Source organism: Dermacentor silvarum, unplaced genomic scaffold, assembly GCF_013339745.2.
Source record: "Dermacentor silvarum isolate Dsil-2018 unplaced genomic scaffold, BIME_Dsil_1.4 Seq7714, whole genome shotgun sequence".
NCBI classification, from domain to species: domain Eukaryota; kingdom Metazoa; phylum Arthropoda; class Arachnida; order Ixodida; family Ixodidae; genus Dermacentor; species Dermacentor silvarum.
This window is the reverse complement of record NW_023606752.1, coordinates 2,114-18,905: the sequence shown is the minus strand read 5'-3', so window position 1 is coordinate 18,905 and position 16,792 is coordinate 2,114. Positions and strand designations below refer to the sequence as shown.

General features: G+C 47.0%; 1 protein-coding gene across 1 annotated transcript; it reads right to left on the bottom strand.

The window, feature by feature from the left end:
- Window positions 1–4,197: 4,197 nt before the first annotated feature.
- On the bottom strand, window positions 4,198–16,574 carry LOC119435529 (ribosome-recycling factor, mitochondrial-like; the record flags this gene model as incomplete). The annotated part of the gene is made up of 3 exons (XM_037702356.2): window positions 4,198–4,310; window positions 6,206–6,365; window positions 16,474–16,574. Coding segments are annotated over 3 exons (345 nt in total), but the record flags the coding sequence as incomplete, so codon positions are not given.
- Window positions 16,575–16,792: the final 218 nt, after the last annotated feature.

The window sequence follows — 16,792 nt, the reverse complement described above, 5'->3', positions numbered from 1 at the left end:
GACGCGGTTGTCGGCTCCCCTTGCACGTTTTCACGGCGCACGGCGACTACGTTATTGCCCTTGGAGTTTATACGGGATATCTATAAGCCAAAACCAATTTTAGGGCCACAACGCGTCATAGACACCATCTTTATGTAGCAAATACGGATCTCAAGGACCATACTTTTTCTGGCGGAAACCGAAAATACGTCATAGTTGTCGCCCCCGGCACTTTGGGCGGCCAATGCCATCGTCAAGCCACCAAGCCAAGCGACATGAAAAGTTAAAATGGCCGCTCGGGACGGCGCGGGGTGGCAGTTCGCAACGTATGATGTGGGAACGGTCCCACAGTTGCGACGCAACAGCGGGGTTACCATGCATTGGGTTCTATGGGAGCTGTGCCGGGACCGGCCGAAAACGAACATCCAGGAAAACGCAGCCCCAGGGAACGTAACAGCGGGGTTCTACTGTAACACTATACGACGCTACAACGCCATCGTGACGCTCGCTCTTCGTTTCCGATGCCTCGTGCTTGTGCAAAACGACACGTGTCCATGCATCCGGTACCTGGTGTGACATTCCAAGGATGAGTGCTTCGACGAAAACGGAAAACGGGTGCGCGTTACAATTGAGGGCGCGTTAGAATCAAGTAAATACGGTAAGCGTTTCTCTTTCGAATTTTCGTGCTGAACCTGCACATAACGAAATCCTCTTTATAACGAAGTTTTTCGGGAATTTGTCAATTTCGTTATATCCAGGTTTAACTGTATATCGAGGTTCTGAATACAGGTGTTCTATGGACAAGAACTACAAGTAAAATAATTCGTTATATGGAGAATGTCGTTATATTAAGGTTTAACTGTACTTCATTCGCTAAGTATCCTTGCTAACTATGTACGTCAAAGTACCTTGTGATACGTTATCAGTAACCTTGTATACCTTACAAGTACCTTATCCCCTTTCCCCCTCCATCGATGCCACTGAGGACCAAGCGTTGTTCAAGTCTGCAGTTACTGAACACTTTCTGGTGTAGCTGCAAACTAATGATTTTCCTTTGAATCCCTGTTATTCTGTTTTGTACTTATAGTGTACCGACCCCCTTTGTAACACCCTCTGGGCCTTGAGGGTATACTAATAAATAAGTAGGTAAATAAATAAATACATGCAACCCAAAAAAGTAAAAGGCCGTTCTTCACTGCTCAATTACAAGGAGCACTATAAATGTTTTGAGAAAATAAGAATTGAGATACTCGGAGTCTTTTATTCCATCGCATTTTCTCAAAATACTACTTGCCATGACAATCTATGCACTTTTGCATACTGGTAAATCATTTTTGAAAGCACTCTTTCCACTCAGTTTCTCTCGAGCTTCAGGCCTTGAAACCCTCTTACCCTCATGCAGTTTTTCAATGTAAGAATAGGAAATAATCATACAGAGCAAAGTCAGGACTATAAGGTGGAGGAGTCAAGAGTTTAACCTCCGTGTACTCCAGGAACTGAAGGGTGATGTTGGCTCTGTGTGCAGGTGCATTGTTGTGGCGCAAGATGATCCCCCTCTGTTTTGCTCTTGGCTGCCATTCTTACAGCTTGATGAAAACTTATGAAAAGCATACTGTTGTGTGCAACTTAGTGGCAACAGTTGTCTGTTCCTCAAGCGGAACAGTCATGACATGACCAACTTTTCCAAAGAAAGCTGCCACAATTCTCTCACCAAGAATTCATGGCCACATCACTTTTGCTGTGGATCTTCCTTAGAAAGTATCCATACTGTTGACTGAAGCTTATTCTCTGGATCAAACTGATAAATCCAGTGTAACAGTTAATCTTGAGCTGCCTCCATAGAATCTGACCAGCATTTCTTCACACCATCCAACATGAATGTGCTTTTGCTCACTTGTCAAAGTGTGTGGTACCCATCTGGATGATGCCTTTTGATCTTGCATATGCTCATGCAGGATTTATGAAACTGCCGGTGATCTAATCTGTAGGGCCACTTGAATGTCCTTAAAGGTAACTCAGTGCTTCACACAGAATTTTTTTCCACAGGTGCAATGTTTTCTTCACTCACTGCTGTCCTCAGGTGCCCACTCCTTTTATTGCCTTTCAATGAGGTTTTGCCCCCTTCTAAATTCTTGAGGACCATAGAAAATTGTTGCATGGAGAGGCAAAACATCCTTAAAAGCCCAATGCAAATACTAAAGACTTTCAGTTTCATTTAAACCACTTTTAAAATAATAAAAAGTAATAGTATGAAAGTGTTATCTTTACAGCTCCACAGTAGACGGCAAGTGAATGCTTAGTTGACGATAACAAATCATGCTCCTTCAAGAAGCAGCAATGAGGTGGGAAAGTTGGGACTTGCCTGGGTGAATCAGAAAGGGGGCTGCTATAGAGGATGTTGTTTGGTAATGTAACAGTGAATACAGTAGAACCCCGCTGTTACGTTCCCGGGTGCTGCGTTTTCCCGGCTGTTACGTCGTTTTCGGCCGGTCCCGGCACAGCTCCCATAGAACCCAATGCATTGGTAACCCCGCTGTTACGTCGCAACTGTAGGACCGTTCCCGCATCATACGTTGCGAACTGCCACACCGCGCCGGCCCTAGCGGCCATTTTGACTTTTAATGTCGCTTGGCTTGGTTGCTTGACGATGGCATTGGCCACCCAAAGTGCTGGGGGCGACATTTATTACGTATGTTCGGTTTCCGCCAGCAAAAGTATGGCCTTTGATATCCGCTTTTCCTATCTAAAGATGATGTCTATGACGCGTTGCGGCCCTAAAATTGGTTTTGGCTCATAGATGTTCCGTATAAAGTCCAAGGGCGATAACGCCGTCGCCGCGCGCCGTATGCTTTCTTTCGCGCGCGAGACGCAGTCGTCGGCTCCCCTCGCACGCTTTCACTCGCACATACAGCATACGTCGCCGCGCGCCGTATGCTGTATGTGCGAGTGAAAGCGTGCGAGGGGAGCCGACGACCGCGTCTCGCGGGCGAAAGAAAAGCAGGGAGGAAACGCGCCTCCTTCCGTTGCGCTCGAGGCACCAGCGAGGGAGCGAGGGGGGGGGGGGGGGGGGAGCGGGCAGCGTTGTGCTCTGGCATCATACTGCGCGGCGGCGCGCGCGCGGTCCCGCGGGTCGTATCTTGAAAGCGATCTGCGTGGGGGCAGATTCTACGCAGTGTAGGTGCGTCGGCGGCTCGTGGCTTTGTGCGTGCTGCGTGTTCTCGGCGCTCAGTTTGGGTTGAAGCGATAGACAACAGCACGAAGGTCACTTCGCTCGCTCCTGCAGCGGCGCTTAAACCGCGCTCATCGAGTGTGATGTGTTCATGTTTGCCTGTGGGCGCTTACACCATGTTTGTTAATTAGTTAATAACCGAATGTTTACAAGTTTATACAGACGATAAATACTACTCTTACTTTGTATAGCTCATCGCAATCGATACTTCGGCTGTCGGGCGAAACTACTTTTTGTCGCACGTAAGAATTAAAATAACATTGTGTGCAGTTCAACACTACTCCCATTTCTCAATTTTTTCTGTTTCCTGGCTCTTGCGTTTCCCGGCTCTTACGTTTTTTTTTACGGTCCCGTGAAAAGCGTAACAGCGGCGTTCTACTGTAGTAATATAATCTTTCTCAAGGGTTTTGTAGTGACCCTTGTACAGTGACAAAGAGCAAAGACCATTTTCCCCAGATAATGAGGAGCAGCTCCTCTTCGACATTGCACTTGAAATGCTCAACCCTCATATACATTTTCTAATTTAAAAGTCGTCTAACCTAAATGCCACAACCAGACATGTTCCGGTGGCAATAAACATTGAGGAAGATAACTGCAGAGTTATGCTTTGATAGATTTGGAAACCATGAATGCAAACACATTGCAAGACGCTCCTTAACACATGTTCCTGCTTAAAAAAAAAAAATTGGATAAAATGTTTGAAAGTCCAGACAAAATTCATTCGCTGAAGAGTGAATTAATTTTGTCTGGACTTTCAAACATTTTATCTGAAAGTTTTTTTTTTTTTTTTTTTTTAGTAGGAGATGTGTTAAGGAGCATCTTGCGATGTGTTTGCATTCGTGGTTTCCAAATCTATCAAAGCATAACTCTGCAGTTATCTTCCTCAATGCTTATTGCCACCGGAACATGTCTGGTTGTGGCAACCTAAGAAAGAAGAACCAATGTGCATTTTAACAACTACTATGCATTTATTCCCCCCCCCCCCCCTTTCCAGTACATTCACACCATACCTAAGGAACTATTTTCCTCCCAACAAGTCCTGCTGTTTGGCTTTTGTCATGGCATCAGCTTTGTTGATTGTATTTTCTACTTCCATTTTCACCTGTGGCAGGAAAAAAAAAAGTAAAAATGAGGCACTGCACCAGAGTGTTACAAAACTGCAGAAAGGTCATGCAGAATCTTAGAAAAGCAATAACTGTTTGCCCACTAAATGGCAATGAATTGCTATTGAGACAATGTAAGTGCAGCCTCTTCATAAATGGTGCAGTTATACATTTCTTTAGATTTTCTCCGATGAACACTTTCTCAGGATATTATGCATCTGTGAAAAATATATTTTTTTTCTTTTATTTTTCAAGGGTTGAGTTAAAAGTAATTAAGCCAAGTTCCAGCACTCTCTTTTCTTTCTTTTCCAAGTGAATTTAAAGAGACATCATCATACTTTCTCCTCAACTCAATATTCTTGCATTTTTTTTTTCCTCATTTCATGACAAGCTACTGAGTCCTGCATTCTACTATGCCAAGCAAGAGTGTAATTACTTATTTTCACGCAAGGAAAATTTCAGTGCAAATGCACAAGAATAAATATAATGAAAAAGTGAACAATAGATAGCCAGGCACTAAACACAAAGAAAACACCATGGAGCCTGGGCCCACATACTGTCTTTCATTCCTGTTTGATTCCCCTAACACTATCAGTCATGACTAACACCACAAGAAATTACAGCTCTAATTTATAGCTGGCATGTAGAATGTCACAGAATCGTCACTGAAATCTCAGTATGAAAGCTGTTTTGCATTCCATTTCTGACTAACCAGCCACAAAACAAATCAGCCGGGCGTGACCTTTGATGTCTGCTCGGCGCAATCTCAGGAGTTACGCGCAAGCCTGCGCAAGTCGTGCCATGCTGCGCACGATGGTGTGAAAAATTAGTGCATTCACATTTCTCTTTCCCTGTGGCGTGGCCACAGGCAGCCGCGGCTAGGCCTGGCTTTCGAAATCTTCCCGGCAAAATCTTGGGGGTCATGCCCAGGCCGTGCCTGCGCCTGCCTGCGCGAGATGCACCACGTTGCACACGGTGGTGCAAAGGATTTCTGCTTTCACTTCTACTCCTTGTGGCGCGCTGCGCGGGCTGGCAGCTGGGGGTGGCCTCCGAGATCACATTGGCACTGATGCTATCTCGCCAGGCCACGAGTTAGCCAAGGCGAAACGGCGTGGCGAAGTTCGCTTGCCTCCTCGATCACACAGCGGAGCGCTGTGCTGTGTGCCACTTGCTGCTCGACCACAATGAGCCATGAGGAAAGCGGAAGTGAAAGACCATCACAATGGAACAGAATGCAGCTATTTAAAGGCTATCACGTCAGGTGCTAAGAAGCCGTGTGACACACCGAAGATTCTTCTGTTGTTTTATTCAAATTTAATCGCATGTGTGGCCGTGTAGCAGTTCCATAACGCTGTATTTTTATTTCCATGTTTACAATTGTGCATCCCATTAGGCACATATTGCAGTAAATGACAATAATGGATTTAACGAAGTAAGTTCAGCACCTTTTTCAACTTTGTTATGGTGAAGTACGAGTGTATTACTTGATGCTGGAGCAATGAACCATGCACACCTGACCAACCAAAGAAATTTATTACTTGATGCTGGAGCAATGAACCATGCACACCTGACCAACCAAAGAAATTTTTTCACAATAGGATTCAATAAAATGGTAAATTTCCTGGTAGATTTTCGCACTGCCTGAAACTTAAACGTGCAGTATAGTAGTCAAACATAGAATTGCATGCTGCAGTTTCAGAACGCAGATGTGAGGTAGAAGGAATCTTTTTTTTTCTTTCTTTCTTTTTCTCACCTTCCACCCTTCATAAGCACCTGTGGTCAACAGTACGAAATATCTACATGATTCAATCCAAAATGTTAGGTACTCCTCACCCAAACTCGATAAATTTCTGGCCACATATCTACACACTATCGCCAAAGCTTCACCACTTACCTGTAATGTGGCATTGTATGAGAGATCTTCTGAGACGTTCTGCTTATTTTTCTGGATTTCTTTGACGTACTTTCGCTCTATGTTGAGTAGATCCTCTTTTGCCTTGTTAAATAAGGTCTTTGCATTTTTAGCTAGAGATTCTCTGTGCTCTCTAGTGATTCTGTAAAACATGAGAGGTGCTTTGATTAATTCACTGATTGATTGACTGCATTTAACATCCAAAAGTAACACATGGGCTATGAGACACAGCATAGTGGAAGGCTCCAGACTATTTTGACCAGCTGGACATGCACCCAAAGCATGTACACGAGTGTTTTTTGCATTCCAACCCGACCTAATGCAGCTGTGGCAGCCAGGAATTGAACCCTCAACCTTCTGCTTAGCAGCAGGACACCATAGCTACTGAGCCACTGCAACAGGTCAACAGTGCTTAGACAAGCTGCTAGCTAAAGTATGACTTGTACACGATTACACAATAAAAAAGTTGCAATGTAAAACAACAACAGTGTCATGCTGCCTTTATTTCAACATACTGTCATTTGGTCAATTGTTCAATTTTATTACTACAAGGGGATTGGATGAAAGGCTTGAGAACTATTATTTCTTAAATCACTAAATACAAGGTATTTTCAAATTTCTTGCACATATTCTTAACTCAGAGGTAAATCTGTTCAGTTACCATACTGATGTAACACTGCTCCTACAAACAAGACAAAAATCTCTCGAGCAGTACATGTGCAGAAAACCTTCAACATTGTCAATGGTGAAATCACCATAAGTACTGGAGAAAAAAATAAAAAAAAGAAAAGGACACTAGCAGGGTAATTTATGCCCATCATATTAGGAAGTGCACCAGAAGTATTCAAAAAACCATTTACACATTCCAGGATCTTTCAAGGCTGAATGAGGCGATAGGGAGACACTTCTAAGAAACACTTGATAAATACAGTAAAAGCTCGATGATACGAATCTCACGGGGTCACGAAAAATATTCATATTAGCCGAAATTCGTATCATCGAAACACAATTAAAACTACTGTCGAATCTCGATAATTCGAACTCGAAGGGGCCCGAAAATTTGTTCAAATTAAAAGGACGTATTTTTGAAGTATTCGTGCACCATAGCACGATGCACCAACGGTGCGAGTCGTGAAATATCGCGGCGTGCAAGCGCATAGCAAGCGCGGGCCACGAAACTGCCCACGCCGGCTAACGGTCGCTTCCCGATAACGAAGAAAAAGTTGCCGCAGTTTCACCTGAAAGGCGAAGCATCAATTGCGATAGCAAACTTGTAGAGAGCTATACGGAGTAATGATATTAGCTTTATCAGCTGTATAAACTTGGACATGCAGCAGCATTGGCAACACGCAGAACTGTTGTCGACGCAATCGGCGTTTTGCCCGCGTTAGCTCAAAATGCGTGCGGCGTTGGTGACTGTTGCCGGAGCGTCTGATATAAATAGGCACTTGGTGCCGCAGCTAAACGTCGCCTCCCTTCCCTCCCCCACGGCCTCTCGCGCGTCGGAAGAAGGCGCGTTTGCTCTACATATATGGTGATTGTAAAGGAGAAAAGAGACGCCTACTTCTGCAGCCCTTAAGCGAGCACGGCGCAGAACGCGCGTTTGTTCTCCGCCGTGCGTTCACTCCCCGTGAAAGACGCGCCCCTCGCGCCCTTTCACTCGCACATACAGCGTTCGGCGCGCGGCGACGATTTCATCTCCAAATGACGTCATACGGAACCTCACGGCGACGGCGACGCCGACGGCAGAAATCTGCTTTTGAGTGTCCATATAAATGCTATCGCAATAAAACAAAGCTTCAGGGAGCGAGCGGGCGGCGCGGGCACACGGGTGCGCGCGGAGACCGTCGAAGGTGAGGGAGGAGGGCGGCAGGGAAGCCGATTTGGCCGCGTCAACTCCGCCGCTTCGGTGGCTCCCCTCGCCCTCCCTATTCAACTCCCTCGTAGCTCTCTCATCTTCGACTCCGTGCGCGCCCGCCACCGTGCTGGCGCCAACTTATTTTAGCCGCCCCCTGAAGTTTCGTTTTCTGCCGTTATCGAGAAGCGAGCGTTTGCGGGCGTGGCAGTTTCGTTGGCCCCACTGTGCCTCTGCCGCTGCTTCCCTCTGCACTGCTGCCGCAGCGTGCAAGGTCAACATGTGACTAGAAAATAGAGAAGGGTTCACTGCCAGTTTATCCGCGTGGCTGAGACGTCGGCACTATTGTGTGCTAGAATACGGTTGTCTAGAACACTCTAGTCGGCACGTACACGCTTGTTCCGGCGCGATGCAGAAACGGCGACCTTGCAATTTGAGAGAGAGTGAAATTTCCGCTGCGTTTTTTTTTTTTTTTTTTTCCGTTCCTTCGCGCGCGGCATTGAGGGGTCTCTCCTGAGCTTTTGCTCTATGGTGGTGTCGGAGCAATGCCGGTCGGAGGCGCCGCCGCGTGATTTGGCGCGCTGCTAAGAGCATTGTCGGTGCGCGGTATGTTCGAAATAAGCGCGTTCGAATTCGCTTGCTTCGCGTTGACGTTGAACGAAAGCACGTTTTTCATGATAGTCTCGCTGTGCAACAATTGTGCTCAGTGTTGACGTTGCGAGGCCTAGCTCCTCAGCCAACTCCGTCCGCTTCCTCCTGGGATCCTCATCGACCTTTCGAAGAATGTCTAATTTCTCTTTAAAGGAGAGTGCTTTCCGCTTGCGAGACATAGCTCGCTGTGACTAGGCAAAATGGCGCAAACACGAAGAACGCGGCCCGAAGCGCAGCAGCCACTCCATCTGTCGGCTCGCAGAAAAGGAGAAGTACAAAAGCGCCACCGCTTCAAACTCTTCGCGCCCAGTCGCGGAGTCCGCGCTGTCCGGCGCTGCGCCTCCGCACCAAAAGAGAAGGAGAGAAAGTGCGTGACTGCACGCTGTTCTCTTTCGCGGCCGTCGGCGGGGCGGCGTTTATTCGTATCAACCGACGCAGGCTGAAAATCGATTCGTAACAACCGTTCTCTAGCACGTTGCAAAGTAATGGGGCTCGGCCGGGACCACAGAAAAATTCGTATCATCCGGAAATTCGTATTAGCCGTGATCGTATCATCGAGTTTTTACTGTATTCTCATGCTCAAGTGTACATGTGTGTCATGAGTGAGTAGACAGCGTCAACGCACTGCGTAGGAGCGTCTGCTCCAATTAAACACCATCGAGTCGCCGACAAAGACGACGATGTTGGCGGGCGGTGGCACGAGCGACCAGACGAGGGAGAAAGAGAATCGACTAATCAGGGGTCGACACGAAACCACAGGCTGTGGTACGAGGAACGAGGAAGAAGAAGAAGAGACTGGGACGCTCGAAGAGAGATCGCTCGGAGACGGGGTGCAAGGATCGCTGGTGTCGAGGTCGGTGTCGTCGGGGTCCAGACCCGAACCCGAGAGCCTCAACAGAACCAGCATGGCCCCGGTTGTCCCTGGAGGGATCCACCGAGCGTAAGGCCCGGTTATTCCTGCGGCAGCTGCTGCTGCCGGCGTTCGTGTTCCTGCTGGCGTTCCTGCTCCTCTTGCTGTTCTTGCTGGCGTGCCTGTTCCGGTTGGCGTTCCTGTTGCTGTTCCTGCTGGCGTGCCTGTTCCGGTTGGCGTTCCTGTTGCTGGTCCTGAGCTGCCGTGCGGAGAGCAGAGGTCACCTGGGGGTGACCAGAGGCCTGGAACGACGCTGACGAGAGGCGCCAGGGCGAAGCCGCGAACCAGGGAACCGGTACGGGCGCCGCTCAGCTACAGCGGTCGGACTTGGTCGGTCTTCGACTCCGACAACCTTGGACTCGGACGTCTGGGTTGGCTCTACCGTGCGTCCGCGTCCCTCGCATGCCACTGCCCGCCACGTCACTACTGCCGTCAACGCAAGTGCTAGTGCACGCCGTCAACGCAAGTGCCCGAGTAACTAAGACTCGATGATTTTTGTTTATTTGTTTTGATTGAGACTCTTCTCGCGTGGACTAACGGGGTTAATTGTACTTTTGGTTTTTATGTACTTTCTGTGTTCTGTTTAGTGTTCTTTTCTTTTCCTCCCTTTCCTTGCTTTGAATATTAAGTTTGTTTTGAAAAAGAAAATGGCTTTGTCTTTCCTGAACGGAGGCTCTGCCTCAGTGTAACAATTCACTCCCGAAGAACCTGACATCACAAAATTGGCGTCCGCTAGGACAGGACAAGACAAAGCCATTTCTTCCAGTTATCATTACCGTGTAGTCATCGAGATGAGTTTGTCAGAGCTTACGGCGTTGGGCGAGCGTATGGGTCTGCAGGGCGCGGAGTTGCGAAAGTGGGTAGATGAGAAAGCCGACAGGGCGCAGGAGGAGGCTGCCAAAGCACGTGAGGAACGGCTCGCGGAGCGCGAGGCAACCAAGCAGCGTTTAGAGCTTGAACAGAGGGCACTGGAGCTACGCCTTAAGTTAGCCGAGGCAGGAGGTGGCACAGAATTGGCAACTCCTAGCCGCGAATCGGAAAGAAGTCGCTCATCTTTTGTGAACCCTCACAACTTAATTCCTGTGTTTAATGAGAATCGAGACGACTTAGACGCTTATCTAAAGAGATTTGAGCGTGTCGCCAATGGGCAGGAATGGCCTAAAGAGAAATGGGCCACGGCACTGAGTTTGTGTCTGGATGGGGAAGCATTGAAAGTGTTTGGCCGCTTGTCGCCTGAGGAGTCGATGGACTATGACAAGGTCAAAATGGCATTGCTCCAGCGCTTTCGTTGTACTGCCGAAGGCTATCGAGAAAAATTTCGTCGGAGTAAGCCCTACGATAATGAGACTGCTAAGCAGTACGCTACTAGGCTTTTCAGTTTTTTCGACAGATGGGTAGAGATGAGTGTCCAGGGGAAATCTTTTGACGCGGTTCGGGACTTAATAGTCGCTGAACAGCTTTTGAATAATTGCCATAGTCGTCTTTCACTGTTTCTTCGTGAGCGGAACTGTCAGACGGTTGAGAAAATCGCAGAAGCGGCTGACCACTTCATGGAAGCCCAGCGACAAAGCAACTTGCTTGTTTTCCGGGAGAAACAAGATGAAAGCAAAGAAAAGGACGCTGGTCAAACTGTGAGGTCGAGCATAAAATGTTTTGTTTGTGGAAAATCAGGACACAAAGCATCAGATTGCCGCGTAAGGGTCAACCAGCCCTATTGCGGGTACTGTCGAAAAACGGGACATGACGCCCAGTCCTGCAAACGAAAAGGGGGCAATGCAAAAGAAGCATCGGCTTGTCTTTCTTCACCTGTCGAAGTTCAATGCAAGAAAGAAGAGCCTAAGTTTGACAGGGAAGACGCGACAGAAGTGTCTCCAAATCAACCGACGAGACTCTACAACTTACCCGTTTTGCCAGGAGAAGTGTATGGAAAAACGGTATCGGTACTACGCGACACGGGCAGCAACAGTCTCGTCGTACGCCGGTCTCTTGTGCCGGATGACGCGATGATCGGCACCAAGGCAACGCTGCTGCTCGCTGATGGAAGTACCATTGAAGTGCCGGAAGCGAAGGTTCACATCTCTTCGCCATATTTTTCAGGTCTTGCCATCGTGAAATGTTTGAGAACCCCACTATACGACGTGATAGTCGGGAATGTTACAGGATCACGGGACCCGACAGATCCCGACCCAGCCTGGAAGCCTCCTAGCAGCACCAGTAACCTCCCTGGAAGTAGAAGGACGGACTGTGGAGAAAAGCACAACCCAGTTATGGTGGGAGCGAAAGTCGCGACTGAGCAGCGCACGACCGTCTTGGACTTGCTTCAAGTATCCAGGCAGGTGTTCCAAAAGGAACAAGAACAAGATGCGAGTTTAGACGTCTGCAGGAAGAAGGTCGGCAAAACGTTTCCTGGCGTGGGATCAACGGCACAGTCGTTTTACATGGATAAAGGGATCTTGTATCGCGATTACCAGTTTTGTCCCGGAAAGACGGTACAACAAGCTGTGGTCCCAAAGAAACTTCGTAGCCAAGTTTTGGTACTCGCGCATGAAAATGCATTGTCCGGACATGGAGGAATTAAGAAGACCACGGAGAAAGTACTTGGTGCATTCTTCTGGCCCGGCGTTCAAGCAGAGATCAAAAGATATGTTCGATCTTGCGACTCCTGCCAAAGGACGTTTCCCAAAGGAAACTCGGCAAAGCCCCACTCGGTCGCTTGCCGCTCATCGATACACCATTCGAGCGAGTGGCAGTGGACATCATAGGTCCTTTGTCGCCAACTTCTAGTAAAGGCAATCGTTATATATTAACGTTGGTAGACTTTGCCACGAGGTACCCTGACGCTGTACCGCTAGCGGCTATTGATTCAGCTACAGTAGCTGAAGGTTTGCTAGAAATGTTCTCTAGGATCGGGTTTCCACGAGAAATCCTGTGCGATAAGGCTTCCTGTTTTACGTCATCTTTAATGAAAGAAGTGAATGAACTGCTTGCTATTAAACACCTCAGCTCTACTCCTTACCATCCAATGTGCAACGGTTTGGTTGAACGGTTTAACGGCACTCTAAAGGGAATGCTGCGCAAGCTATGTCAAGAGCAACCGAAGATGTGGGACCGATACCTTGCGCCTCTTCTCTTCGCATACAGAGAAGTGCCGCAGACAAGTCTCGGGTTCTCACCCTTCGAACTGATATATGGTCATCAGGCAAGAGGGCCATTGAGCGTCCTGAAGGAGCTGTGGACTAAAGATGAACTCGATGAGGCAGCGAAGACCACTTACGGATATGTACTGGACCTAAGGGAACGATTGGAAAAAACGCTAAAACTAGCGCATGAAAAGCTTGCCAAGGCACAAGCATCACAAAAGAAATATTATGACAGAAAGAGTTGTCGCAGACAGCTGAAGGTTGGGGAGCGAGCATTGCTACTACTCCCAACAGAACATAATAAATTGCTGATGCACTGGAAGGGACCCTTTGTCGTCACGGGAAAGAAAAATGACTTCAACTATTGGTTGGACCTTGGCAACAGCAGGAAGTTGTTTCACATCAATATGTTGAAACGCTACGAAGAACGCAAGCCATTAGAGACAGCCCAAGCATCGACATTCATTGTGCTTAAAGAAGAAGAAACGGATAATCCAATTCCTAGGTTTAAGACTAGAGAAGGACTCTGGAACGATCGAGAAGCATCGCTTGAAACTATTAAGAGCGTGCTGGCTTCTAAACCTAACGTCAAGGCGCCGGACATCAATAAGGAATTCCTAGTCCGCTCCGACGCGCCCGACAAATGGATAGGAGGCGTTGTCATGCAAGAATACTCTTTTAAGGTAGAGCCACGGCCGCTGAAAAAAAAAAGGCCTGATAGAGCACATAAAAGGCTCTGAGAATGTAGGCGCAGATTTTTTGAGTAGACTACAAGCGTAGCTGGTCTACCCTTTTTACTGTGTGTGTTTATTGTGCATGTGTCGCTTTGCAACTTCATTGTACATGTGTCGCTATACCCCTCACTCTGTACTGCGTTTTTTTTTTTATGAAAAAAAAAACTTATCGCGGGGGGGACTCTTTGTCATGAGTGAGTAGACAGCGTCAATGCACTGCGTAGGAGCGTCTGCTCCAATTAAACACCATCGAGTCGCCGACAAAGACGACGATGTTGGCGGGCGGTGGCACGAGCGACCAGACGAGGGAGAAAGAGAATCGACCAATCAGGGGTCGACACGAAACCACAGGCTGTGGTACGAGGAACGAGGAAGAAGAAGAGACTGGGACGCTCGAAGAGAGATCGCTCGGAGACGGGGTGCAAGGATCGCTGGTGTCGAGGTCGGTGTCGTCGGGGTCCAGACCCGAACCCGAGAGCCTCAACAGAACCAGCATGGCCCCGGTTGTCCCTGGAGGGATCCACCGAGCGTAAGGCCCGGTTATTCCTGCGGCAGCTGCTGCTGCCGGCGTTCGTGTTCCTGCTGGCGTTCCTGCTCCTCTTGCTGTTCTTGCTGGCGTGCCTGTTCCGGTTGGCGTTCCTGTTGCTGTTCCTGCTGGCGTGCCTGTTCCGGTTGGCGTTCCTGTTGCTGGTCCTGAGCTGCCGTGCGGAGAGCAGAGGTCACCTGGGGGTGACCAGAGGCCTGGAACGACGCTGACGAGAGGCGCCAGGGCGAAGCCGCGAACCAGGGAACCGGTACGGGCGCCGCTCAGCTACAGCGGTCGGACTTGGTCGGTCTTCGACTCCGACAACCTTGGACTCGGACGTCCGGGTTGGCTCTACCGTGCGTCCGCGTCCCTCGCATGCCACTGCCCGCCACGTCACTACTGCCGTCAACGCAAGTGCTAGTGCACGCCGTCAACGCAAGTGCCCGAGTAACTAAGACTCGATGATTTTTGTTTATTTGTTTGATTGAGACTCTTCTCGCGTGGGCTAACGGGGTTAATTGTACTTTTGGTTTTTATGTACTTTCTGTGTTCTGTTTAGTGTTCTTTTCTTTTCCTCCCTTTCCTTGCTTTGAATATTAAGTTTGTTTTGAAAAAGAAAATGGCTTTGTCTTTCCTGAACGGAGGCTCTGCCTCAGTGTAACAATTCACTCCCGAAGAACCTGACATCACAATGTGACATGCTTGCTGTTTGTTCTCAGATCAATTATTTTGTTTCTAATGCCAAAGTACCCATATTTAACACTATCTAACACCTTCTTTAATGTAGTAAACACAATAAGACTTCCAAACCTAACACTACCATCTGGAAATCTTATTTTTGTACTATTCCTGTAGCTGCAATTGATGTGATGTGAACCTGCATACTTCTGTGCATACTGCTGGCATCAAATTCTCACTTTCACAAAAGCAAGTGTGCAATAAAAAAATGCATGAATTAAGTATGCTGCACAATTTGCCACTAATACTTGAGGGAAGAAAGCAAGAGAGCACTTCACTTCCCTTCATCTAACAGTCATTTGTCAAGTGGCCGACACACCAGCATATAAGGGATGGGCATATGCATAAGCGTTGACCATCAGGCCCTACAGCATCTCTGTGATTTCAGAATGCAGGCATCAGGTGGAAGAAATCTTTTTTTTCACACTTTCCGCCTTTCATAAGCACCTGCGGTCAACAGTACGAAATATTTACATGATTCAACCTAAAATGTTAGTCACACCTCCTCCAAACTCGATAAATTTCTGGCCACATATATGTGCACTACAACCAAAGCTTCACCACTTACGTGTAATGTGGCACTGGGATGAGGCACATTTGCTCAATGAGACCAGCATTTGAAATATCCAGACTTTAGTTCCTGATGTTACATATGCGGATGTGCCTGTCTATAAGCTAACATGGTCACTTATGTTCCCAATCAAAGTTTATTATAAAGCAAGTCATCCATACTAATCCAAACAAAGAAATGTCATTCAAAAAAGAACAACCTGCTTTTGCACATAGAGATGTGTAGGAGCATTAAAATTCGATAAAACCTTGGTAATCTGAAGGGCATTCTTTTCTTCCTCCCCATCTATCACATTATTGGCATGAACACTATCAGATGTCTACTCGCAGCTTCCTGGCTGAAATTCTGAGGAAAAGTGTGTATCAGACGCCTTCTTGAAGCTTCCTGGCTGAAATCCTAAGGAAAAGTGTTTTTGTGTGTGTGCACACACGCACACAACTGTGACAACTTTCACACCTGCGCACGTGAAAGTTGTGATGGCTTGACTTCAAAAGCTTTTAATCTTGATTTTTCTTCATAGATACTAATCAGTCTGCAGCAGACATAATGTGTGCTTTCCATAACCTATAGTAAAAAGGTACGTCAGCTGAATATCATGGCACTGCAAAGCATCAAAATTTGAAAAACTTTCACCCTCTCATTCAAGGCTGCTTTGCACTCAAAAGACAAGATACACAATGCTTGTAAAGGGTATCAAAGTTCTTTTTATACTGGTGTTGTTCCTAATAATGAGGCTAAAATACTTAAACCTATATGAGCTTTCCTCATTTTTGCCCTGTCTACTGTGTCACTGTCTGAATATTAATGAGTCGTAAATGGACTGGTTTGGTCCCAAAAAAAGTTGGCCATAATAAAGGGGGCCATAACAGCAAGGCACAATATATATTAGAGCCTTTTGTGAAGTAAAACAGGTATCAAAAATCTACAATGCAAACCTATTGTCAATAAAAGCACAGCTGCTACAACTACAGCAACATTGTCCTGGAAACAGTATGCACTCTGAATGCAAGTGCCTGCAACACAGGTTCACAATTAACCAATAAGCCATTTCATTAAGTAGGATGTTACTAATATTGTACTGTACATACATGTCCAAAGCTCATAGGCTTAAACACAGTATCTCACTTGGGAAGGTGGCAGAACACAGTCGTTCCATCCTGCTGTGTAGAAATGTTCAACCCAGACAACTGAATGGCCTGTATAGTTGCCTTGATGGCCTGTTCAAAGGTAACAAACAGTTATATTATATTCTTTTCCTATCAAAAGATCAGAAGCTGTGCAATAAACAGCAAAAATGGATGCAAGTTTATACAAACTAAGTACACAGCAGAATGAATAAATAAAAAAAAAAGGACTTGGCATGAACAAAATTCAAGTCTGTTAATTGAGACCATCAAGCAACCATTTTACAGCAGAAGTAAGACCTGTAAGAACTCAAACAAAC